General features: G+C 40.1%; 2 protein-coding genes across 2 annotated transcripts; one reads left to right on the top strand and one right to left on the bottom strand.

The window, feature by feature from the left end:
• Positions 1–110: 110 nt before the first annotated feature.
• LOC105454411 lies at positions 111–19,363 on the bottom strand. Its single transcript, XM_011696998.1, has 20 exons — positions 19,299–19,363; positions 15,155–15,268; positions 14,475–14,725; positions 13,935–14,228; positions 13,040–13,249; positions 12,331–12,675; positions 11,647–12,038; positions 11,113–11,380; positions 10,761–11,023; positions 10,380–10,590; positions 9,977–10,224; positions 9,597–9,789; positions 9,118–9,272; positions 8,490–8,795; positions 6,749–6,996; positions 6,059–6,368; positions 4,967–5,143; positions 2,449–2,610; positions 2,044–2,272; positions 111–1,560 (listed from the first exon to the last, which is right to left on the bottom strand). Exons 2-20 carry the CDS (start codon positions 15,265–15,267, stop codon positions 1,223–1,225), a joined length of 4,713 nt encoding a protein of 1,570 aa, XP_011695300.1. The 5' UTR covers position 15,268; positions 19,299–19,363; the 3' UTR covers positions 111–1,222.
• Positions 19,364–23,053: 3,690 nt separating this feature from the next.
• LOC105454410 (bromodomain-containing protein DDB_G0280777-like) lies at positions 23,054–25,442 on the top strand. Its single transcript, XM_011696997.1, has 5 exons — positions 23,054–23,357; positions 23,451–23,569; positions 23,700–23,823; positions 24,428–24,802; positions 25,225–25,442. Exons 3-5 carry the CDS (start codon positions 23,817–23,819, stop codon positions 25,392–25,394), a joined length of 552 nt encoding a protein of 183 aa, XP_011695299.1. The 5' UTR covers positions 23,054–23,357; positions 23,451–23,569; positions 23,700–23,816; the 3' UTR covers positions 25,395–25,442.
• Positions 25,443–27,240: the final 1,798 nt, after the last annotated feature.

The following is a 27,240-nucleotide window of genomic DNA, read 5'->3' as shown; positions in this document are numbered from 1 at the left end:
ATATGATTATAATATATATATTTCTATATTTTGTAATCAAGGGAAATAAAGAGTGTGAAAACAATATTAATAATTGTTTGAACGAAGTTTATTCAAAATTTTCCACAACGTCTGTGGTATTAATTATTACTATTATTATTCCTTTACTATTATTCTTATTTTACACGTCCTTATAGCACAAAAGTTAATGTTATTACAGCAATATTGCAACGTTGATTGCTGCAGTATTACTAGAACGTTCTGTGCTGCGTGAACGCGCACACAGTCCTCAAATAATTGCACGTGCAATTCACATACATACCTATTCACGCACTCATACACACAAGTTTCTAAGTTTAAATATCGGCCTTATCACATATGCAAAAAAAAAGGAGGGAGTAAGCGTAATCATCGCGGTCACTGTCAGTTTATCTTAAAATAACAGTGACAATGCGAAAATTAGGTCCGCTTCTTTTAACTGCGTTACATTGTATTTTCTGCATTTATAATTAAAGATAAGATATTTATTTAAATTTACCCTCTCCCGAGAGTTGGAAGGAGGTAAACAGGCGCAGAAAAATATACAGAAAGTGCAGTTAAAAGAAGAAAAGGTAACATACCTATTTTAATTTAACGTTACGATACAGGATGTACTTCTTTATGAATCTCGACGGACGATTAAAAATGCGATAATGACAAACGGAATGTTAAAAATTGTAGAAAAGTGTGTGGAAATACATATGCAAGAAAATGTGAAAGGGAACGCGATCGTGTTTGTTAGCTAAATTCGTGCGACTCTTCGTTTTTTCTATTAATAAAAATTATTCCCTGGCGAGTATGACAGTTAACGGAGCGTCGAATCCTAGTTAAAACATTAAAAATCGCACAGATCTTCTGGATCAGCTGATAACTTGAAGAACTCATTTCCAAACAGTCTTCGATCTATATTAAAAAAAAAAATTGCACTGATTTTTATCATACATCTTTTCGAGTAGCGTCACTGATCCATATAATCTCAAAACAGCCTCCCTCTTTTAAGACTGTTTTTCGGAGATCCAAATTCGCATTGAAAAAGAAAAGAAAACCGCGAGAAGCGGTACGAAACTTTTGTGCAATTTTTTTTTAAAGGTCCGATTCGGCAGAGACTTGATTCGGAAAAATGAGCAGTTCGATAAATAAATTTGCGCGCGGATAAATAAATTCTTCGTTAATTCGTCGCAACAGACGGCCGTGGTGGTTGCGGTCACACGTTGGAGTTCGCCTCTCGCCACGTGACCTGGCTGCCGCCGAGGTTCTGCAGCCGCAGGCTGTTGCCGGGGCTGTCGTCGCCCTCGTAGCCGGCGTTCACGTGGCCCGACGCCGACGTCGCGGCCGGGTGGCCCTCGAACACGTCCTTCACGGATATCTGACTGCTGCGCGACGGCCGGCCCTGGATCCCGAGGGGGTTGCCCGCCACGCCGTAGATGTTGTTCGCGCCCAGGGTCTGCATCTGCGACTTCCGGCGCATCGCTATTATGCTGTTGCGCCTGCCCTCGAACGCCTTGAACGCCTCGCGTCGCGTTGACATGTTCCTCGAAAGGCCTGGGACGGGGATTTTTAATCGATATTAGTTTTTATTCGAAAAGCGACATCGCTATTTTTAAGGATATTCTGGTGAAAACATTTTTTAAATATCTCATATTTTTAAGAATTTTTCATATTTTAAATTTAGATTTATGAAGAGATTTCTGAAAAATATTTTAAACTCTTTAAAGCTGTTTTATAAATTTTCTTTTTATAAATTAAAGTATAGGAAATCTTAGAATACTTTAGAATTTACATATAAAAATTTCTAGAAAAGATTTTCTAAAAGTCCCTTTATATAAAAAATCTGTGAGATCTTTCAAAAGTTATAAAATTAATAAAATTATACATCAGACATTTTGAAAAATTTTGAAATATACATAGAAATTTTGAAAAATTGTGTGAAGAATTCTAAGAAAAATTTTCGTCGGGGTATCATATTCGTATTTTTTTCTGCTATAGTTTATATTTAATCTTGGGAGGTTGTACTTTGTCTCTTACCCGCGCCCTCGTTCATGCTGAAGAAACGTTGCCTGAAGGCGACGTCGAGCGTGTTGATCGCCTGCGTCTTCCTGCGACTCTTCTCCAGGTTTCGGATCGTTTTTCGTCTACCGGGCCCGCTACCGCTGCCCTCCTCGTAGTCGCCTTCTATCCCGTCCAGCCTCTGGAGATCTCTCACTATGTCGACCGCGTGTTTCGACAGCAAGGCCTCCTCGGAGAGATCCTTCGTCTGCGAAGATCATTAAGATCATTCACGCGAAACAGTTCAAGACGTGTCAAGTTGTTACAATCAAAAATACCTCATATTTAAGGCATTTAAAACGATTCTTTTTTACCAAAACAAATCTCTTGCAACAATTCAACAAAATAAGACACATGTAATTTTATAAAAGATGTTACGCGCACCTTCTTGCAACAGTCTAAGCTGGTGCTGGCCAGAATGTGAGCCAGCGTGCCGAATCGGTGGAACAACATCGCGGTGAATTGTATGACCAATATCAGCGCGAAGAAGAAGACGAACACAAGGCCGATCGGCTCGAGTTGCAGGTACTCCTTCGAGATGTGCACCTGCAAAATTGCACGTGTGTAGAACGCGTTGCGACACGCGACGAAGCGTTATTTTGGAGGAGCAATGCCCGATGGCGACCGAAAGTCTGAAGACCTCTCATTATAATTTTTTATTTAATTAAATCTCTAGGAATAACCTTAACACTTTAACTCATTAATTTAATATGATAAATTAAATTAATTTGATTTAAAAAAATTTCTCAGAATCAGCTGATTTATACTGTTATCGAAGTTATTTAAGTTGTTATTGAAATTACTATCATATTAAATTAAGTTAAATTTAAGTTATTCCCTTAGAGAGATTTTACCTTCGAATTATTTTTTCGTGATTCGTAGAGGCTTCATTTTTTAAACTATGTTTGACAAGGAATGATCGATCGCCATCGGAAATCGTCCCTTCGTGAGTACGTGCATCGATTAAAAACAATTATAAGTACAAGGACAGGTCGTTAGCTAGTTAAAGATTATACGTAATCATCAGTGTCTTTCGTGCGTGTTAAGATTAACACACTTATGTACAAACACATATACAAAATATGTACACACGCATACACGGATTTGCGAACGAAGTAAGACGGGCTCGGTTGAACCCTCCCGATGAGAAGACACTGAAAGCAACCATCGCGTTACGCGTATGTACGTTAGTGGTGCTCGTCCGCTGCCACAGCTGGCAATATGGTGCATGGTCAAAGTTAGACACAACAAAAGAGAGAAGAGACGCAGATCCGAGAATCTACAGGAGTAGCCTGTAGAACCTCTGAGAGTCCGCGATCCCAAGACTCTTATACAGAGAGACAAATTTATTCTCTTCAGTACCATTCAGTTATTTTTTTAATAATAATTTTAATTGTGGGATAATATTAGTTTTTTTAATAATGACATTTCTATTAGAAAAATATAATTAACGATAACGATCTTTACGTGATAATAAATAACAATTTTTACTAATAATTTTTAGGCATCAATTTAGGTGATAATAAATGATGTTAATATTTAGATTTTTAATGATATTACATAGAATAAAAGTATAAAATTATTTCTTTTTTCTCACAAAATCGAGAGTGGAAAAAATTGGCTTTCTACCCAAAAATTATTAGCTTCAAGTCTTTCGAGGAAAATAGGTCTCTCGATATCTATCTTTATCTCTACATCGATTATGTAATCAAATTAATGGGGTTTAATTCAATTTCATGAATCGATCTCGCATAATTTTGGTGAGAAGGGATAATGTTATTGTGACATTAATCTCTGGTTATTCCTAGTTCAGGGTCACGCCAATTCCATTCCATTCGAACCGGGTGAGGGTGAGGTACCTGTGCGTGAGAATATTAATCGGAGCACCTTCCACGTGCTGTGTCGAACGCGCCAGTTTGGTTAATGACACAAAAATATATGTACACATTATAAATCAGGTGCAATATCATCACCGAGGTACTCCGAGTGCTCGCCCCCGACGCACCGGGATGCTCAGATAATCCAAATTTTAAAAAATTGAAAACTCAAAATGAAGAATCGATAAAGTTTTAAGAAAAGCGTCGTAAGTTTTATCAAACTTCAATTATTATCATTATTATGATTCCCATCTTTATTTATTTATTTTTGAATTAATTAAATTACTAATTAATTATTCAAATTACTTTTAATTTAATTAATTACTTTTTAATAACGTATATGTAATTAATCTCTTGATTCGATAATGTTGACAAGTCTCATTTGCGAGCTCATAAAATAATAATAAAAAAAAAATAAAAATTTTTAAAAATGACCATCCGGGTACATCGAGGGCGGTTTTAACGAGACACCGTGTGTTTTAACGGGACACCACCATGGCACCGTGGACTTAGTCCTTTTCCCCCTGATGCTTGATCATCGGATACCTCCGAGGTCTCCTCGATGTAGGTGATGTTGGTCTTGACGCCGAGCGGCCAGATAACGTGCAGCTGATCCTTGTTCAGCTGTAGCAAGAATACGATCAGAACGAACAACGCATTGAACATTAGAAATGCGAACACGCTCTTGTTGCGCAGCTCGATCAGATCGGCGGCGACCCTGGCCTGTGTGTTGCGCGCGGGTAAATGCGGGAGAAACAGAAAAAAAGAGACGGCACAAGATTAGAATAGTAAGTATAATAAAACTCCGTCGATCAGTTCATCGATCCAACGATCCTTCGTTATCTCGTTTCGGTTAACGATCCGTCCGTTTTTGATCGCGCGATCGATCGTTTCGCCCCGTAGACTTTTTTTTGCGGATCCAGAAGAATCGGATCAGGTTTGGACAGATTTGGATCGTTAACGTTTAGATTTGAGAGATAAATCCATGATCGAGGGATGCGAGGCGTCGACGGAGCCGGTTTTACCTCCATTGTGGTATGGTCATATGTGACGTTCGTCTTGATGCCGAATGGCCACTTGATGTGCAACAAGTCTTTGTTCAATTGCAGCAGAAAGACGATCAGGACGAAGAGGGCGTTCATCATAAAAAACGCAAAGACGCTCTGGTCGCGTAGGTCCTTTAGATCTTTGGCGATTCGTGCCTGATTCGGGGCAGCATGGCGTATATATATTAATTCAAATGGATGAAAAGCACGTAATTAATAAATACTTTCTGCGAAACATAAAAAGAAATACGATTCAAAGAACAAACCTTTAATCTTTGAGCCCTCAATTTGGTTTAGGCATCGTTAATTCTTCCCGATTTTTACTTGAATTACTTTTGACCATGTCACGAACTCTCTCTCTTTTCCAATTTAATTTATTTAATTAATTTTCTTCAATTGTTAATTTTATTATTTATTTTTGCTTGCCAATTATTGAAAGATCAGAAAGGATCTTTGAGATTTTGATTTTTCAGCAATCTTACAATCGGTTCTCTCATCCAATCGGAAGAAACAAGTTAATTAAAGTCCAAATGTAAATATAATTCACAAAGGTAAATTTCGTTTCTTCATCCTTGATCGACAGCTTGCAGTGACAAAGACGTATCGCGGATTGTATTTCGCGAGAAAACTCGTTCTGATCCCGAAATTTTATTCTATTACAAAATTAATTCATATTACTTATGTTAATTATACTTTTCTAAAAAAAATTTATGAAATTTCAAGTTAAAGTGTAAAATAAAAATCCTTTTGACGTGCAATAAATGTTTGTAAAAATTGATTTCTGAATTAAAGTTCCGAAATTTAAAAAAATCTGAATCTTATATAATAGTAAATAGAATCTAAAGAGATACTTTTTCAGGCTGACGCTCGGCGCTCATTTTTAGCGTCAAAACAGATTACGTGATCAAAACTGGCGTTTGTTGTTCAATTTTAATTATATGATCTGTTCTGGCGCTAAAAATGAGCGTCGAGCGTCAGCATGAAATGGTATCTTAATAAATCTTTTTCGCACTTTTTTTTATGGAAGTTCGAAAAAAGATTGAATAAAGCCCCAGCGTTTCGTCGCGTTACCTTCTCCGCCTTGTCGTCGTCGATCGGGTAGAGATACTTCTCCAGCAGATCCTTCCAGAAGTGCTCCTCCTGCGGCGACAGCACGTCGACCTCGCCCTTCTTCAGGCCGTCGTCGCTCAGCCAGTACGGTCGCGAGAGGAAGTTGCTGACGTCGCGATGACCCTCGGTATTCTGACTGGTCACCGTCTCCGTCTCGCTGCCCTCCTCGTCCTCGGGATCCTCGCCGATGGCACCCAGGTGGTCGGCGGTGCGCGAACCCACGGAGGACGCCCTCCTTCGTCCGGAAGTGTGGCTGTGAGGGTCCACCGCTCTGTAAATCAGAAGGTCACATAATCGATCCTCAAGAGTTGATTTAATTGAGATTTAAGTGCAAGCTAAAATATATATAATTAATAAATACATTAAATATATATTTTAATTTGTTCAATTTTAAATGGTACTGCTTAATATATGAGCAACAAAAAAGGATGTTTTTAATCCACTTTTTGTAGAGAGCTGAGATGCTTTCTAGCGGTCTACTTTTCGACAACGTTACTCGCACAATTCTACTTTTTCGCCTCGTAATCTGAAGTGCGCCTTTCACTTTTGCGAGATCACTCTGAAGAATTTATCTTACTGCTGACTCTATAATTCGCGATAAACTTTCGTCGATCCGGATCATGCCATCGTAAAATGCCGTTTCTTTCCTACCTCTCGATGGTCTCGAGTCTCTTGCCGAGCTGCTCGAGTGATTCGGCGATCGCCACGAGCTGCTGCTTCTCGGCGGACGGCTTGCCGTGGGTGCACAGCAAGCACTTGAACAAGCCGGCCAGCGATATCTCGATGGAGCCCTGATCGTCGTCGTTGGTGCCCGCGCCGTTCTGCAGGAAGCCCAGCAGGGATTTCTGCTTGGCCTTGCGCTTCGCCTCCTCCGCCTCCCGCTTCTCCTGCTCGAGTTCCTGAATCGCGATCGAACGATGATAAATCGCGATGACAAACGACACGATCCTTACTCACCGTGTGTTTTTCATTAAGTAGTGCGAGATTAAGTTAGTCAAATAGTTAATAGATCATAAAAGATAGAATATTACTAAAGCGACGATCCACTAAGCGGTTTTAAGAAAAAGATTTCATTACAAACGAAATAATTTTAATAATAAAAAATAATCTTCCTTCAAACTTTTAAATTTAGATTATTATGCATTTATATACATTTAATTGCTTTGATATACATCTAATAATTAAGTTAATAAAAAGATTAAATTTTATATTTTATATATACCTGTAATATTTGTACAATTTAATTAACTGAAGTCATAGAAATCAACTTCAGGTGATTAAAAAGTTAATCGGATTAATAAAATTCTAAAAATTTTTGATTTTTTACAGTCAACCAAAGTTCTCGATGCGCCTCAGTTGTATTCTTCTAATGGGTTAATTATATAAGAAACATACAGTAATTCCAGTATATGCAAAGCTGCGAGAACCGATAGACTCGCGAGAAATATCCTGATTAAATGTGATTAAATAGATTAGTCGATGTTAGAAAAGGCAGAGGGTGAGATCGATTAATTACCGCCGGCCTCTTCTTCGCCTCAACTTCCCGCGTGCCCCACGAGATGATGTTGAGATTACAGAGCGAGTATATGATTAGCAGCACGTACATCGAGGGCACCATCAGGTAATAGAACAGACCGTGCGCCAGGCAATAGATCTCGTACGGGTGCAGAATACCCGCGATCACGAACTCCCCTATCACGAGGAACAGGAACCACGCGCTCGGCGACATCACGCTCTCCTTCACGATGTTTATCGCGGTCGCGACGATCACCGCGGCCATCACCATCGCGTACATGGTGCTGATCACGGCGGCCACCATCACCTGTCGTCAAGGACCGCGAAACGTTTCTGTGTGCGTTAGTCGCCTTCCATTTTTGGAGTTAAGCGAAGCTGAAGCCGAAGCGCGACGACGGTTCTTATACGACAAAGCGAATAGGAAATTCGGGGGATTGTTCGACGAGAACACCGGAATTAATTCTCCTATATTTCCAGAACGCGGCCTCATCCGATTCGTGCACTGCAGAACGTTGAAGCTGCTTCAATAGCGAGACAATTTAATTTATAGCCTATTTCTCTAAATTATTACAATTAAATTTATTTGATAAATACATAAAATATATTATTTTTGTAACAAAGTTATCCTTACTTTGCACAGCAACTCATGATTTTTATGATGAAAGAAATAATTCGATTTGTGAGATGTTAAATATTTTTCATAACAGCGCCTAAAAAAAAAAAAATAAAAATGAAGCGAGAATCCAAGAACCTGAACCTTCACCCTTATCCAAAGCTCCGTTCACCAGAGATGCGTCCCCGTTTAGTTACGACTCAGTGCCAAAGATAAGAAATAAATTAAAAAAAAAAAGAAAGAAAAGGGTCGACACTGACGAACCTTCTTGGTCTTTTTCGTTTGGACCTCCCTGGTGCCCCAGGACACAACATTAAGATTGATGATGGAGTACAGTATGAGGAGCAAGTACATAGACGGAATGGACAACAGGTATATGATGCCGGGCACGATGCACCAGAATTCCTGCGGGTGCAGGCAGGCCGCTATGAAGAATGAGCTCGACAATGATATTAGGAAGATCGCCGAGGGCGAGCCTATGCCGTCCTCGCCGAGCTGTAGGGCGGTACCTACGATCACCGCCATCATGATCATCGCGTACGCCGTCGACAGGATCTGGGCGCATAGAAGCTGAAAACCACCCCACTCTTAATTCCTTTCCCGTCCCACACGCTCGAAGAAGGCATCCCTTCAAGGAACTTCACGGACTCGAGTAGCAAGTACGTCAAAAGTCGCGAATGTAGCACGTGAAAATGAATCGACACTGCGTGAGAGAATATATTATATGCGACATTATTAGATACGCGATTATTTTATAATTATAAGCATTCTGGTTCTAATGAAATTGTGAATTCCGCGAGCGAAGGACGATCACAAGATGCGCGAGACGAGAAGCACGATATGCACGAACACGTGTACACAGATGCGACGGACGCGAAAGAGGGATACTTACCTGTATGTTCGCTTTGCACGTGAAGCAGACGATCATGAAGAGCAAGATGGGAATGATGTTGTAGTAGAAGCTGGTCCAGTTGTCGATTTTGAAGGCCGCCACGAAGGCACCCACCAACATGAGGAAGATCGTGCCGGGTCCCAGAATCGTACCGCCTGTTTCAATGAAACACAAACAAAAATATTTTAATTGACATACTCTTCAATTATAAAATACATATATCCTGAGTGCATTTTTAAATTCTAATATTTAAAGTTAAAGTAATATTCTACATATATAAATATGTTATATGCGTACAACACAAAAAATTGAAATATTCCAATATTTTGACGTTACTTTTACGTAAAATTAAAAAAAAGTATATATTTTTATTTTATGCTAATTAATACTAATGATCTGTTTATTTCATGTTAATCAAATTAAATTCTATCATGCCATATTTCAATTCATTATCTAATTGAATTAAGAGAAATACTTGCCCATCAGTAAGATTTGATACGAGATGTAAGGCAGCGAGATATTGTCGTTGATTTTGATCGTGCGTTTCGCATCCATTAGCAGATCCATAATATTCGCAATGGTCGAAGGCACCCAACGGCGTCGTTGATTATAAAATTCGTTAAATCCTTCCGGTGCGTGGGTGTAAGCGTCGCTCGCTGCGGAATATTCCACCTAAAGAGTGCAAAAATTATATTAAAAAAATAAGAATAACTTTAAATAAACCATATATCATTACATTAATATAATAAAAATCGTAAAGACAAAATACTAATATATAGCACATCAATTACAAATCAAGAAATAAGTAATAATTAGCTAAGATAAACCGAGTCATGTACACGAGAAGATCGGTGCGTACCCTGTATCCACGTTGCAGCAGCAACGTGCACAACCAGCGGTCCTCCCCCTGATCGTACTGCACGTAGTGCCTCGCCTCGTCGGACCTGGTCGTGTACTTCTTCATCACGTTGTCGTCCATCAGTGCCTTGCCGCGGAACAGCGAGAAGCATCCGGGGCTGCAGAGCACGCAGCCGATCATGTGCTCGGTGGCCTTCTGCAGCCAGTGACCGATCGCGTACTCGAACATTTGATACCACACCATTGGCCCTGGAACATTTGCGAAAAAACGTTTCATTTTGCGCGATCGACGCAATATTTAAATCAATTTAATTGTAATTACTTTTTTTACTTGTTCCATATACAATCGTAATGTTTTTTTTTAATTTACCGACTTAATTTCAATCGAGACGCTAGCGACTTACCGGAACCGACTGGATGAATGCGACCGCAAGCGGCGCCCAGGTTCTTATTCTTCTTCATCAGGTCCACGAGAAGCTTCACCGCCGCTGGCTGAAAGTCGATATCCCCGTCGAGCGTCAACAGAAACGTATTCTCGGCGATGACTTCCTTGCGATCGACGCTGATCGGTAGTTCCATTAGCCGATGACCGAGCAGGTAATACATGTACATTACCTAAGTCGGGAATTGAAAGTCCGTTTACGTGGCAATCTCTAGCATTTTTAACAAGAGCGATTTTACGTAATTGACTTCAAATAAAGGCTCATATGAAGCCTAAAACATTTCTTTTTTTTTTTTTAAATTAAAGTTTTATTTATCAATTTAAAGTTTATTTTGAACGTTACCTGACTCCATCGCTTCCTGTGCCGAATCTTGCTCTTGTCCTTCAGATGGGCGATCATCTTCGTCTTTCCGGGAAGGGTCCAGACCAGTCGTCCGCCGTACGGGGTCGGATACTTTTTCGGCGCCCTCACGTGCATCCTCGTCTTGTGCACGTCCGACGCGGCCTCGTCCAGCGTGCCGACCAGCAGTTTCACGAACCTGTTCACCTGCGACTCGTTCTCGTCGTGATCGGACAGCTCGAACGCGTCGTCGAAGAATATATGAGCTGGAGAAATACATTACTCATTTATGTGTGCGAAGCCATAACAGACGATAGACATATTTACTAGATTGCTAATGAAACATATTACTCACTTTCGAATTCGTAATAATCGGGATCGACGACCTTGAGGTACTTCTGGGCGACGCGCCGCGCGCACTGGTCCTCGTCCAAGCGCAGGATACTCTTCAGGAACTCCATCATCTCCTCCTTGTTCTCGTGCCACATGGTAGCGCAAGCGTAGATCCTGGTTACGTGATCGCTGCTCTTCACCGCGGACGGAGGTGTGGTCGAGCCGTCCGTCTGCTCGTAGATCGTTTCGTAGTCGCCGTCGCCCTTCTCCTTTTCTATCTCCGCGAGATCCTGTCAATTGACCCAATATCGATTAATTTAAAAGCTAATCCTTGTACAGAATCTCCCACAAGAATCCATGTCGTTATTCCAGAAATATTAATATTGCTAGAATATTCTTGCCATATGAAAATATAAATGCTTAGATTAATAATAATTCATATTTCTATACTTAGGCTAATGAATTATTTTAAGAACTGAGAAATTAAGGAATTAATATTAACGTATAGTTTATTTTATTTTGAAAATTATATCGCAAGCCGTTCCGAGATACTCACTTCGACCTTGACTTCCGGCTGGTCGTCCCTCCTCCGGTTGAGACCCATCGACTGGTCGATCAGCAGCGAGTCGTACATCGGCACGACGAACAGCTTCTCCGTGGCCGCGAGACGCTCGCATTTTGGTGTCCAGATGTGCAGAGTGATCCAGGTCTGCGACAGCAGCCACAGCAGCCACACCCAGGCGTACTGCTTCGACACGAAGTCGTTGAGGAAGTTCGGCAGCGGCGACTCGTAAAACAGATAATCCGGTATGGTGCCGTGGAAGAAGCACGGGTCGTTGTTGCGGAGGCCGCATGCGGCGATCAGCAGCGAGATCGACACCGGTATGGTGAGATTCACCGGGAACGCGTAGCTGAAGCCCTGAATCAGGATCTTGCACGCGAACTTGCCTGAATGGACCGGTTACAATGTTAGAAGTTCATTAATTAAAAAAATATTTTCAATAAAGAGGAATTTTTAATTAATAATATTTTCAATTGCAATAATATTTTAATTAATAATATTTTCAAATTTCGAGTTTAATTAAAAAGTGTGCTTTCACGAGACGATCGACATTTAGCTTGCTTATTTTGCAAGAGCCATAATTAGCAATATATATCGCAAGTCTTGTTGCTACTCTTGTTATTACTCTTAAGTCTCTTTTCCCTCCTCGGGCTTCAACCCACACGTGAATTCGCTTACCGAACACGTAGGCGAAGTAAGCGCCGGCGATCTGCAGTAGGAGGACGAAGACGGGCGTGTTGAAGTCGGCGTTGACGACCTCGGTGATGTCGCCCGTCAGAATATCCGAGAGATCGGGCAGAGCGCCGCCGGTTATCGACTTGATGGACGTGACCGTGATCTTGTGGTCGCCGAAGGCGCTGCTAAACATGGTGAAGAGATGCCCTACGTTCTCCCCTTTGAGGTGCAGTATCAGCAGCGAGCTGATGAGGAACGCCACGATCTTCCAGACGGATACGAGCATGTAGGTGAAGTAACGCGTCAGCCGCATCTCCTTCTTCACTCTGCCGAGCGATCTGATTAGAGCTGCGAGGAGAAAATTGGGAGAAATATGAAGGAAGACGTTTCAAACATAATGTCTGTGACCAAAAATAATGCTTTTAACCATGACATGTGAATGAATTTAATGATTTAATTAATACGAGATTGTAATTAAAATTCAAGCATGAATAAAATTATTTTAATTAATGTAGTGTTAATTAAAAGGGATAACAGATACATGATTAATTATTTAATTAGATTAAACAGATACGTGATTAATTATTTAATTTGTTAAAGAGGCTAAATATTGTACGAAAAGACTAAAGGGTTTTTTTTCTTATTTCTTCTATATAATTTTTAATTTTTGGTATAAAAAGATTTGAACCGTGAAGAATTGAACGGAACTCACCGATCCGGCTCTGCGTGGAGACGTAATTTTCCCACCAGCCGCAGGAGACGAGTATCAGCGCGACGGGAATCAGCCATAGGGACCGTCTCGAGCTGTCCAGGAAGGGCCAGAGGACGAAGCTGGTCGCCTGGGCGGCCAGGGCGGCGATGTCGACGAGAACGAGGACGAATCGTTTGGACTCGTCTTTACTTTTGTTACGGGAAAGTAGGCCTGCGAGAATGCGCGCAGCGTGTATTTCACTTCGCCTAGCGTGATTCCCGCTACTTTCATGATTATTCGCTCGGCAATACGGAACCCGTGGAAAAATCGAACGCGAAAGTCGGGCGATCGCGATCGAAAGCAAGCGGATCCGTCCGCGTTTCTTTTATTTCGATATCAATTATTGATCTTACTACGTTATATAATGCACTGCTCGATAAATGCAATTATATTAACGTATTGTATATTAATAATATTGGAAATAACAGCTATTGGATTTGTTAACATATTATTCGCGTTATTTTATTATTTATGCACGGAGAGAATTTCCTTTTGAAATTTACCCTGAAAATCATGTTAATCGTGGGATAACATAGCACTTCGGCAAATTTTATGATTATGTGATTATTTTCTCTGTTTTTTTACTGTGCACTACAATAAATTTGTTGTAGTACATATTAAAAAAAAAAGTGAAAATCACATAAAATTTGCCGAAATGCTATGTTATCCCATTAACATGATTTCAGGATAAATTTTAAAATAAAATTCTCACCGTGTATATTTATTATTTTTAATATTTCTAATATTTTAATTTCGTTTAAATATATTCTTATTTTTTTTTTCATTATAATTTTTTTATATATTTAAAACTCGACGAGATAAAATCGAGGAAAAAATTGAATTGGAGTCCAATTACCGAGCAATCCGGGAACGAAGCACACGCAGTTGGTCAGCATCGCCCCCTTGACGACGTCCAATTCCGGCAGCACCGCCAGGAACATCAAGGCCAGGCCCATCACGTGAAACGTCTCCATGAGGGAAACCACGAGAAGATGCGCCAACTGCGGCTTCTTCCACGATTTGAAGATGCACATGCGGATGCTGCGTACCAGCGTGCCGAACTCCGGCACCGCGAACGCGATTATAATGCACCATATCCACGCGATCCTCTCCTCCTCGGGCAGCGTCACTATGTACTGATTCTCTCGGTCTGCGGGAAGACACCGCGATAAAACCATTGTTGATGATTACGACTTAGAAATGAAATTGTCGGATATTATAAACATATATTTATTATTCTTTCTCTCTCTCTTCTCCAAAAATCTCTTTTTTGGAGAAATCGTTTATTTAAAACTGATATTATTTCGTTTATAATACACGATCCTTAAGTCAAGTTAAAATTTTCGCCACAGGGTGTACAAAGCATATTCACGTCATAGTTATATTTAACCCCCACCTAATTGCCTGTTGCAGTAGAGGATTTTCCTGTCCTGTCGTAGCTGCGACGTCATGAAGAGAATCGTGCCCTTGGCGACCACGCCGCTTCCCAGCACTATGACGAAAACGAGCAGATAGACGAGGACCTTGATCACCTGCACCATCCTCTCCAGGCATTTCTGGTTTGCCATGGAGCCCGAGTACGAGTCAGTCTTCATTGGCGGATTCCGGAACACGTCCCATCCTTTCGTCTCGACGATCGTGCGTTGGCTACGTTGGAACAATTGATCAAGTTGGTTAACAAGTAAACATTTAATCAACATCATATAAGTTACTTATTTAAATCTTCTCTAGAAAAAACAAGAGAAAGATGTTTATTCTTTTTTTATTTGAATAATCAAATATATAAATCTAAATTTTCTTCAATCGAAATAATCTCCGTCCAATTAATCTTAATAATTCTTATTTTTAATTGTGCGTGTGAATTTTAACTTAATTTAATAATCCATATCTCTCCCTTTTATTCCCTTATATATAGTTTTACTTTCTTTAATTTTATTCCTCTTAGTTTCCGTTTTCATCAAAAACTTTATTTCTTCGCTTAGGTTTTCCCATTTTATTTATTCATACTCTTTCGTCCTTGATGCTTTGGATCCTAGAGAGAAGAAATTATGATAAACGATGACGAAACCGTCATACCTTCCGGCATAGTCCTGAGTCAGAGGAGTGCTTTCACCATCCGAAAAATCATCCGGACCGGTCGCCATGCCGCCTCCCGGTATTATGCCGTTCTGATGTAGGTTCTTGGCCATTCTATAAATTGAATGATACAATTTATCTCAATCTTGTTTCCAACTCTCTTTAAATGAATAATGCAATTGTTATATAATTCAGAATGTTATAAATGTAAATAAGGAGAAGTTTTACGCTGCGAGCCTTTGCGAACTGTATAAGAATCGAGGATCAGATGCGCCAAATCATCAATATCTTAATTAAAATCATAGATCTAAATCATCAATATCCAAGCATCTTAATTAAAGTCACAGATCTAAATCATCAACATCTAAGTATCTTAATTAAAATCATAATAGACTTGAAATTATATTTCTAAATTTATGTAAAATAAATTTAAAGAAATGTACTGAAATATTGAGATTTAGTGCGCAAAATCAATATATGTATATTTTTTCCTCTTTTGGTAAAAAAAATGACTAACAAGCATAAATCAAACTTTCCATCTTCGTAAAAACTGTACAATAAATAATACATCAGTTTCTTATGTCTGAGCCGCACGATTGAGAAATTAAATTAATAATATTCTATAAAACATGAATGCAAGATCAAATTAACAACAAAATAATGCAAACTGATAGTAAAACTCAGTTGAAAACGTTTCCTTCTGACGTCGACCAAACTTTTTATTTTCATCGCGGCTCCTGACTCGTGGTCGGCCTTCAACCTCTCCTATCCTTGAGCTTACGCGCCACGAGAGATCCTTTATTGCCTAACGACAGTCTTATTATTTCGCTTTATTAATCAACGGTGTTTTTCCTTCGCTCGTTCACGCGTTATTAGCCGCGACAACAATCCAGCGCGAACGCTAATTAGTCGCTAAATCCATCGTTAATCAATTCAAGTCGCCGCGCGCGAGCGACCTGAATGATTTTCAGCATACGGTGACCTAACGAACTTGGCGTTTATCGCGGCGTCATCGCGCGCGTTCGCGCAATTATCTCTCCTCAGCATCTGGCACACGATCCCCCGCCCGCCGCAGAATCGCCACGGCCCGGCCCGGCCCGGCCCCGCGGCGGGGGCGCCGCGCCGCAGATCTTTGTTCGGAGCGCGGGCCCGCGATTCGAGCCGCGGGAGAGAGAGAGATCCGGGGTTTCTGGTTCCTGGACTTACGGCTGAAAGTGAAAGGGAAACGAAACGGCCGACGACGACGTGGCAGATAACGTAGCAAGGACGTCCACTGTAACTCGGCGGCTAACGTCGCCGTTCCGCGGCCGTTGCCGCCCCTCGAGGCCGCGCACCGCGGCCGCGGTGTATACCCTCGGAGAGAGACTGTCCCGCGCGTCTCCCCCTCCCCCCTCACCCCCCCCCGTCGTCCTTAAAATCCGTCGGCGCCGCTTGACTAGTTCCTATATGTGCACCCCCTCCTGGTCTTTTCTTTTTCGCGTTCTTTCGTCCCCTTCTCTCGTCTTCTTCTCTTTCTCGTCTTCGTCCTCGCGTTTTTTCGTCTACGTCCTCTCGATAAGGAGACAACGCGATGCGTCCGCGGAATGCGCTTCGCGAGGGAAAGAGCGACCCATGAAACACGAAGTAGGTACTTATTTCAAAACTCGGCTACAATCACGAATAATTAATTAAATTAATCGAATATTCAATAATTGTGCTACATATTTATCGATCAAAATTTTTATGTTGATCTAATATCAGCATTAATATAAATTTAAATTGTTAATTAATTAATTAATTATTAATTATTTTAATTTAAATTTATTCATAGAATATAAATTCAGACGAGAAAATATTTGCTTATCACATTTGACTTTATCACTATTTTAACTTACAATAATATCGGACGTCAACATATTTATAAGTTAAATTTTTTTCACACTTTAACAAGTATCAAGAAAATATACTCTTTCAATTCTGAAGGCTATAATTTCTGACCGAATTTCTTTTTACTTTTCTTTTAGAATTCTCTCCGAGTCGCGTCGAAAAGGTGCGAGGAAGTCGCGTACCGTTAGCTACCAATTCGGAATAATAAGTTTCTGGGACGATGCACGCGATCGGGTGCGACGAACTGTCGTTGCTTGCGAAAGGGAATGCGGTTTGATCGAAGACAGCTGGCAATTGAGAGCTAACGAGTTTCTAATCATCGGTTAGGCCTGCGTGGATTACAAAAGCGTCCAAGGGATGTGTGGTAAACGATCCATCAGGACTAAAAAAGCGGACTTGTCAAGATGACCGGTCCTTTTGTAATAAGCGTAATTCCTTTGTATTATGAGACCCGATTGCGCCAACGTTATTTTGACTTTATGAGCCTTGCTCAAATACAAAGGAACGCTTAATACAAAGGACCGATCTTGACAAGTCCGTTTTTTTTATCCCGATGGATCGTTTATTACACATCCCTAGAGCTCTCTTTTTAAAGAAAGACAGACAGAGTTTTAAGCCTCGCTTAAAATCAAAATAACGTTGGTGCAATTAGATCTTAATAAAGCGTTTATTTAACAAAATATCCAAAATCTCGGTTATTCTTGACAGGTCCGTTTTTTTATCCCGATGGATCGTTTACTATACACAACCTTAGAACTCTCTCTTTCTCTCTCTCTCTGTTTTAAGGTTTTAAAGAAAGACAGACATGAATTTCAAGCCTTAATGAAGCGTTTGTTTAACAAAATATCCAAGATATCGAAAGATTTAAATCAAAAGATTCGATAATAAAGATCCGTTTATTTTTCAGGATGTAACGAATTAAAATAAGATATTCGAAAAGAATAATGAAAAAAAAAATTAGCATTTTCTCGAAGGCGGTTCTCTCAGGAGGATCGCCCGGCAAGCTGAGGGGGGACTTATTTATCTCTCGTCGATCTCCTCCCGTCGAACTTTCGACCGAGGGCAGGATATGCAGCGCGGACTCTGCCACGGGATCGCCAAAGAATTTCGCTTCGCGCGAGCGCGAGCGGTTGTGTGAGTCTGTATGTATATATGTATGCGCCGCGAAGAGAGCCAGAGTTCTCGGAGGAACGCGAGGTCACGAAAGGAACGACCTTGCCACGGAGAGGATATATTTTCGAGAATGAGATTTTAACGCGGCGACGATCGGCAGCCGGATCCAGTTCATCGTCCTCAATCGCTCGATCGTGAACCGAGCGCTCTTTCTTTTTCCTTTTCTTTTCTTTTCTTTTCCCGACCCGTCCGTTTCTCCGCCGGGGAAGGAGGATCCTCTAGCGAGTGTATACGTTCGTACCCACGATTTCTCGTTGATTACGCGTATACACAGGATACACCTATCTAGGATAGAACGTAGATCGGTATCGGTATCGAATATACGTCGGTCGCTCGAGTGATGTGCACTTATCGCTCCCGTGGCGAGAATTCTCTGATCGCGCAATTGCATTTTCTCTTCGTCCCGCGGCGTTTTACTTAGGACTGTGTCTGTAAATTTTGGATTGTATTACATTTGAATTTACTGTAATTTAAATTTGATGTAATTAAAACTCAAATTTATATATAACATAATTATATTACAGCAATCAATCGATTAATTTTCTCTACTTAATTATTTTAGTAAGGTCAAAGTTAAAATTTTTCTCCTTGGTCTATCTATTTAAATTTCTGCATCTCTGTAGATGTGTGTAGATCTTAATTATTGAATTATTAATTGGATCTAATTTGCGCGTTGTGTCATTCTGAGAAGTTGCAACGTTCCAAGTTTCGCGTGGCTTGTGCAAGTATCTATTTTGCGGCAAATTTTTCATTTCCCAGAATCGTATTTTGGTAAATAATGCCAACATAAACGTGGACGTTGCGGCGATACTTAAGATTTAGTCTAATTACTGAGCTAATTTAAGTCATTTAAAGCGTTTTTACTCGAAAAATTTTATACCTCGGCCTTTCTTTGCGGGCGGAAAGATTTCACTTTGCGCAATTGTATTACATCAAAGTTGTTCATAGATGTCATTTAATAATTAAAAATACGTTAACGATTTTTTGATTAACGATACGGATTTAACTAATCGCATTGATTTACTTATCCACATTACGTTTATATGTGTTTCAATTATTATAACATTGCACAATTTGGTTCGTGCGTCACGAGCAAAAAGCTTACCTCGCAATCCGTCGAAAGGCTCGCGATCGAACTCTCGGGCGAGAATTTTTCGCCAAAACGGAGCTCCCCGCGCGTGCCGCGCTATTTTCTAAATTCCCCTCACTGGTACGCAATCGCGGCAACTCCGCTGCAACTCCGCGCGCGAAACTCTCGGCGGCGGCGGCGGCGGCGGCGGTCGTATTATTCCGCCTTATAACGCGCTTACTTTCTCTTCTTCCCTGCGTGTCGCGCCGCCGCGCGCGGCGTAACGGTAACGAAATTCTATTTCTGCGAGAGACCGGAGACATCGCTCCCTTCGCGATACGCGATCGTCTTACAATTAAATCCGCGGAGAACGCGAGCAGGAAGTAAAAAGATAAGCGGGGGGAAACGGCTTTTCCCGCGACGCAATGAGGATCTCTATCGGTCTTATTATCTGCCCGTGTGCTCTTCCGCGTCGCTGCGATTTTCGCGAATCAGGCCGCCTCCGATTCCGGTAACGCCAACGGCAATATCGAAGAAAGCCTTCGTCGCACGCGGAACCGATTGTCTGCCTCTCTCGATAATGTACTATCGCGATAACGTAATCTCTCACTCGAAAAAGAAAAACTAAAAAAAAACAAAAACAGTGGGAAAACTCGGGCGAGGCTTATCGCCGAGAAATCGCTTAACACGCCGATAATCTCGTCTTCCTCGCGTCACTTCCTTAATCCTCGATAGTTAAAGGGATCACGGCGATTCGTTGACAATGACGGTCTCGACAGTCAGTGACGTCACTGAAATTCATCGGGGGTTCGATAAAAAGCTCGATGACGATCGCGAGGAGGCATTTCGTTCGCGCGTGAAGAGAGGCATTTCGCGGCGCTTCCTGGTCGCGCTATCACGGCGTCTTTGTCACCGCGATTATCCGCGCGGCTGCAGTCCCCGCGTGCGGAGTCGGATCGCCGCGGAGATCCGCGGGCGGAGATCGGCGACGGATCACCACGCGCGCAATTGCGCGCGGATCGGCGATAGTGAAAGTAACGGGCGCAAGGTCACGTCGTTCCATAAATATGCAATTATCGTCTCCTCGCGAGAGAGAGAGAGAGAGAGAGAGAGAGAGAGAGAGAGAGATCGCAGCCTCTCGCAATGCGCGCCGCGTCTCTTTCTCTCTCCGTCACGGGGGATTCGCACGACGCCCCCTTACTCATCTCCCGAGACGATCAATGAAGTTCTGGGAGTAAATACGGGATATACGTTTCGACACACGGCGCGTTCTCTCTCGTCCGTTGCACGTTCCCGTTACGGTATGTATCATCCGCAAGAGTCCTTTCGTCATTAATCATCGTGTTTCTTCTGGACCGCGTTCGCTAAATTCTTCGTGTCTTATACCGTTCAAATTGTAAAAGTCTACAAAAATGTCAGAATTTGCGCGTATACATTTCGCCCCGAATGTTAATGATGATAACGATAATTCTTATACGTTTCTTTGTTACATTTCGTTTCTCCCTTTACGTTTCATTATCCTCGAATTCTTTTAGTTTTACTATTTTCTAAAATTCTTATTTTTCTACACTTCTTTCGTCGTCGCATCGCAAGATCTTAAAAACTTTGAAACTTCAATTGATAAATATAAGTTTTGCATTATTTTAATATTAATGATCATAGTAATGATTTTTATTTTATGTTCTCTTACGTCTCATTAAGTTTCAACGATGCTTGATTTCTTTACTATATTTCTTCTACTAGTTATTTAATAAATATAACATTCTTATTTCTCCTCATCTCGTCGTCGCATCACAAGATCCTAACAAGCTCGAAACGTCAATTATAATAAACATAAATTTAACGCTGCACAAATTATTATTAATAATTCTTACTTTACGTTTCATGACGCTCCATTATGTTCCATTATTCTCGACTTCTTTAGATTTACTATTTTTGTACTATTTATTACATTTTTATTTCTCGTCGCAAGATTCTAAAAGTCTCAAAATCTCAATTGTAATAAACAAATTTGTTGTTTTAATATTAATAATTATAATAATGATTTTCGCGTTTCCATTGCACAATTCTCCTGTCATTACGTCTTTATCTCCTGGCACATTCGAGCGCATAAAGTTTCTTAAGATTTTGTATTCCTGGGTAGGTAGCCCACGCGAACGTCGCCGGTATTTTAGTATGTCATAAAATATTCGAGTTATCCCCACCGTACCCACGATTGCCGGATTCTACGTTTTGACGTACACGAAATCCCGAAAGACATTCGGAATTCCCGGGCTTCCCGTATGGAAAACGCGGACGCATAGTTTTCGCGTAACAGCGTAAACGGGGCACGCAACAAAACTACTTTCATTTCTGCTCGCGGCGGCTAATAAGTAGGAAGTTAACCCAGTAAAGCAGTGATTACGACGTAAAGGATCTTGGTTAAATCATAATTCTATATTTTCTAAAGTTCACGGTTTAATCTTAGAATTATCGAGTCTTTAATAATCTTAAGAAATTTTCCTTTTTTTTTTTAAGGCGCATGGAGAATCCTTGAAGGACTTTCGATCCGCCAGAATAGAGAGCCGTGATTATAATATAAGCGATTTTAATTAAATCGCGACTTTCTAAAATACTCTCCGATTAAAATTGATAAAACATGTTGAAGCATCAAAGTAGTTGATGATTTTGAATATTTGAAGTTGCAAGAAATTTTTAAGCCATTGGGAAGAAGATTGTAATTTAGAGAATTTCATTAGAATTACGTAAAAAAAATTTTTAAAAATCAACTTCTGAATGCAATTATCTTCTTCAGAAATACTTTATTATTTATCAGACATATCGAATTCTGACAAATTTGAAATGGAGAGTGTTTATTCAAATTATTTTATGCCCAATAAAATAAATTAGATAAGTTAATATTTTCAAATAATATCACAGTTCAATGTTAACATTTATTAATGTTTAAATATTAAATATTTAATGATATTCCTATTTAATATTTCATGTAATAATAATAATAATAATATTTTAAAGTAAGTAATTTTAAATAAAATTCAGAGTGCTAACTAAAGTACTTCTCCTAAAAAGGGAACTTCGGCTATATTAATGATTAATAAGCAGCAGCTGCTAATTGAGTATTGACGACTCTAGAGTGTTAGTAAACATGAAGCTGGGGGGCTCACTGGGTTGCGGTAATTGTCTGAAAAGACAGAAGGGGAACAATAAGTGATCTCATACCTGCTGATTGGACGACGCGCTTTCTACTGTATCCTTATCCTCGTTATCCTTGCGATGCAGGCGATCATAGTCGACGGATGAAACCGAATGGTTGCATCCGCTTCCTGGATCCACTTCCCCGGGATGCTCGAAGCTCGATCGAGGCTGGTCGTTCCACTGTACTTTCGCACGCTCTCTCTCTCTCTCTCTTTCTCCCTCCCCCCCTCTCTCTCTCCCTCTCTGTCTTCTCCGTCACTTATGCTATATCCGTTTACGGAAGATCGCGAGCAACGTGGTTCTACGAGTGGCACCTGGCACTTCGGACGGCGTGAAAAACTGTCGCGGCGACGACGACGACGAGCGACGGCGGCGGCGAAAGATCGCGCAAGATCTTTCGGGAACGGTCAGGTGAAAGCGGAGTCGAGGTGAACGTCGGCCGAACGACGACTGCCGTGGCATCGTCTACCAAGGTACCGGAGCCGAGTTCTCGAGGAGGGCCTCCCCCCGCCTGATGCCGATCGGCGGCAGAGACTTTCACGAGAGAGTAGGTAGAGAGCGAGAGGCGAGAGCCGAGGCGAAGCAAAAGTGAGAGATTTGAACGCGCGAGGGACGCGGGCTCGCGCGTCCGCCCATCGTTCTCGCCGTCTCGCTGACAGTCGCGATTTTGAAGACATTCAAGTAAATGAAAAAAATCGATAATTGTCACCTTCGCCTTTCCATTCGCCGAAGAGCGACTTTTTCGCGACATGAGGGTCGAATCGTCCGTTTCTTCTCCGTGCAGCGCGAACTCTCGCGCTTGGATTGCTTGGAATGTGGAGCACTGCCTACGGACTGGCAACGCGCCTCGCGATCGTGTAAGATGTTTTGCCGATCCGCGTGGCGTACGATATGCGACAGGTATGCTCCAGAAAGTTTCCGGTAAATGGCGTTTCATTCCGGAGAAATGTGCGGAATGTTATAATTGTTTACGCCTTCATGTTCGCCTTCAAGGTTTCCTTTGCGCAATGACGGTGATGGAAGGTGTTAATTTGTGAAATAGAGCTGGTTTCCCAAAATGGAATTTCTGTAAATCAGAATAGTAAATTGCTATGTAACTTGCTGGAGCACAGGTTTTTATTGTATTTATTATTCTTCCGTATTTATTGTATTTATTATAATGTCGTGACAATCATTTTCATCTTGATATTTGTTAAATATTCGTTTTCTTCTTCTTCGCCGCTTACTTACACATTCTCTAAGGTGTTCAAACTTTCGCGGTAACTAGCGCGAGACACCACCACCGCATTGAGGGTAGCAGCATTAATGCGAAGCTTCAATTCGTGACAACTTCATGCTTGTGATTGATACAAGATCGAAATGTCGCGTAAGTATTAAACACAATTTCCAAGCATACATTTCATAGGAAATTTTTAACTTTTCATATCTCAGAATAATATTATAATAAAGTTTAACCCATTTATTATTATGAGCGATTGTAGTAGCGCATCAATAAAGCGATCTTCATGTATTTTATAGGCCATAGAGGCGTGTAGTGCGACGTATAGTGTTTACATATATTTTACTAACATGGCGGCACTTGAAAACACTTTCAGATAAACATTTCATGTTAGACATTATTTTATTATCGTGATAAATAACGATATGTTAGATAATTAAAAATGATTTAAGGTTCCTGTACACGAGTTAACCGCACAGTAAAAATTAGATCGAGTTCAACTTTTTCTGCACGACAAAAGATACTCTTTCCGAAAAAGCATAATAGATATAAATGATATAATCGTCTTGAAATGCGCATACGATCCGTACATCTGTATTGTGTAATACATTTTGTGGCATAATAACGAATGGGTTAACAATTAAATATATAAATATTATTACTAAACTAACTAGTACTGAAATAAAACTTGATCGTGACACACACACACACACATACACATTGATTATTAATTATTTTTTATCTTTTTTAGAAGATATCGCTAATTGTATTAAGACAGAACAAATAAAGAAGGAAGAAGAGGAGGAACAATTGAATGTTCTCTTGAAGAAGGAGGACAAGGAGAAGGAGGAACAACAGAATGTTTTTGTGAAGAAGGAGAAAGAGGAGGAAGAGGAGGAACAACAGAATTATACTAGAAGAAACAAGAGAAATGATCCAGAACTATTGGAACAAACATTACAGCTACTGCGACAAAACGAAGAGATTCTACAGCAGCTTGAACAGCTGCAGCAGCTTGAACAGCTACAGCAACAACAACTACAGCAGCTGCAACATCTAGAGCAACATCAACTACAGCAGCTGCAACAACCACAGCTGCAACATGAACAGCAGCAACAACAAACTGGTATTATTTATACATATATTATATTTGTTTATTGATTATAAAACACAATATCCCAGGTAGCACGTATTCATTTCAGAAACGTTTCATAACCGACTCTTGAAAAACGTTTCTGATTGGTTAAAATGTCCACTCGAAAAACGTTTAAAGAAACGTTTCTTTCTGATATAAAAAAAAAAAAAAACGTAGAGAAATATAATTGAAATATCAGTTTTTCTCTATCTGTAAAAAAGTTTGCGCATTCGTTCTTTTCAAGCAAACTTTTTCACAGATAGAGAAAGAATGATATTTCGATTATATATTCCTCTACGTTTTTTTCGAGTGGACATTTTAACCACTCAGAAACGTTTTCAAGGTGCTACCTGGGATTATATTTAGTATTTATTTGTAATAAGGTTATAATATACTATTTTTATTTTTTTCAGTAACTCACCGAAGACAATGGCGTGGGAGAAGCCGCGGTCGATGGCATTATTATCGAGGCAGCGGTCGAGACGGCGCTTGGGGCAACGGTCGAGGTGGTCGTCGAGGCGGTCGTCGAGGCGGTCGTCGAGGCGGTCGTCGAGGCGGCACAAATATTTTTATTTATTTATAATAATATCCATAATTTGAATATTATTTGTTAATATCATTAATAACAATATATAATAATTATATGATTTATATAGTATCATAATAATATATAATATAATGATACATACAATAATAATATTATACATATATAATTATGCATAATAAAATTAGTAAAAAATTAATAACGGCTGAATTATTCGGCAAGAGGAATTATAATCTGGAAATTTCAATTGAAATTTCATCTCGATGGTGGAAAGTCGCACTCTCGCGGTCCACGCTGAGATAAGATTTTCATCAAAGTCACCGTGTCTGCAGTCGAAACATTTGTACTCGTGATACGAATCGTCCGCATAAATACATATACATAGTATGTATTCGTACACACGTACGTGCGTATAAAAATTGATTCGCCCTCGTAACTAGGGCATCCACAATACACGCGTGTATCGCGCGTACGTGCGTGTACATGAATAATACGTGTACACACATTTACATCATCGGAATTACACAGGTCACTCTTCGTGCTGTTAAGATATTACGGCACAAAGTGGCAGAATAATAATAATATAATAATAGCGTGTGTACCGTTCGTTGCAAAAATCGACGCTGCGGCGAGCGTATTTTGATCGCTTCAATTGCTTCGATTTAATTACCTCGACGCGGCAATTATGCTGGATCGCCATGCGATCCGACGATATTATTATCCGATTAAGCGTAATGATACGATTTATGCACGCACGTTAGGCGTCTCTCCACAGGAAATTAGAGATCGGCAAATTTTTTGCCGATCGACTCAATCAAGTCTGATTAGCATATCGTCGGCGCTGCCGCAAGAAACAGACGAGCGGATATAATTTCTGGCACGTTAGATCAGGAACACATGAAATGCATAACAGAGTATAAGCATAACATAAGACCGCTAGACCACTGAGAATTTTATGTAAATCAGTATGACGAATTTAGGGATGCTCATTGGTCCAGCGATCTTATGCTATGCTTATGCTCTATGCATTTTATGTGCTCCCGGCCTTAATCGTTATACAAAGGGAGTCTTGCGACTCCCAGCTGTAACAATTGCATTTCGAGAATGAAATAAAATCATCGGATTACAATTAACAGATAAATGTTCGAAGCTGCGACAGCAAGTTAAAGGAAATTAGCTTAACACAAATAGCAATAACACATGGGAAGAACAATTTTATTGGAAGATCTAAATATTTTGCTGGATATAAAGTTGAAAATAATTTTGTTAGAAATTCAAACTGATTGCTAGAATATCAAAACGTTTTACAGAAATGCTCATTATTTTTTAATTTTCAACAAAATTATTTTCAGATCTGTATTTAGTAAAATCGTTCTTTCCGCATTTTTACATTTTAATGATCTCGCAGAATAATTTTATTTTAAGAAATAAATTTTATTGCACATGTAAATTGTCAAAGCAAAATTTATATTTTTACTTGGAAAATCTGTGTTTAAGTCTTCTAACAGGAATATTTTAAATATAAAAATATTTTTTTAGCATATAAATATTTTTAATCATAAAAATTCTACATTAAGATCGACTAAGATCAGTTAATCTCGACTATTTTATTTTTAATAATACTGATAACAATGTACAATATTTCACATATACATGTGTGTGAGAAACCGTAGAGATGCAAATAATGTAAAAAATTAAGTTTTCAAAGCAGAAACTTCCTTATTTTTTCTCATCGAACATCAGTGGCTGGCAGAATCACGCGAGAAGGCGAGGGCGATAGAAAAAAAAAACCTGTATCGACAATGTTCCTTATTAGTTATCACAATATGTGTATGCATTGTACTCGTGTACGCACATGTGCTCGCATCGCGTCACGAAGGAGGTT

This window comes from Wasmannia auropunctata, unplaced genomic scaffold (genome assembly GCF_000956235.1).
Source record: "Wasmannia auropunctata unplaced genomic scaffold, wasmannia.A_1.0 LD335985.1, whole genome shotgun sequence".
NCBI classification, from domain to species: Eukaryota; Metazoa; Arthropoda; class Insecta; order Hymenoptera; family Formicidae; genus Wasmannia; species Wasmannia auropunctata.
Note: the sequence above shows the minus strand (reverse complement) of the source record. Positions and strands in the feature narration are given on the sequence as shown.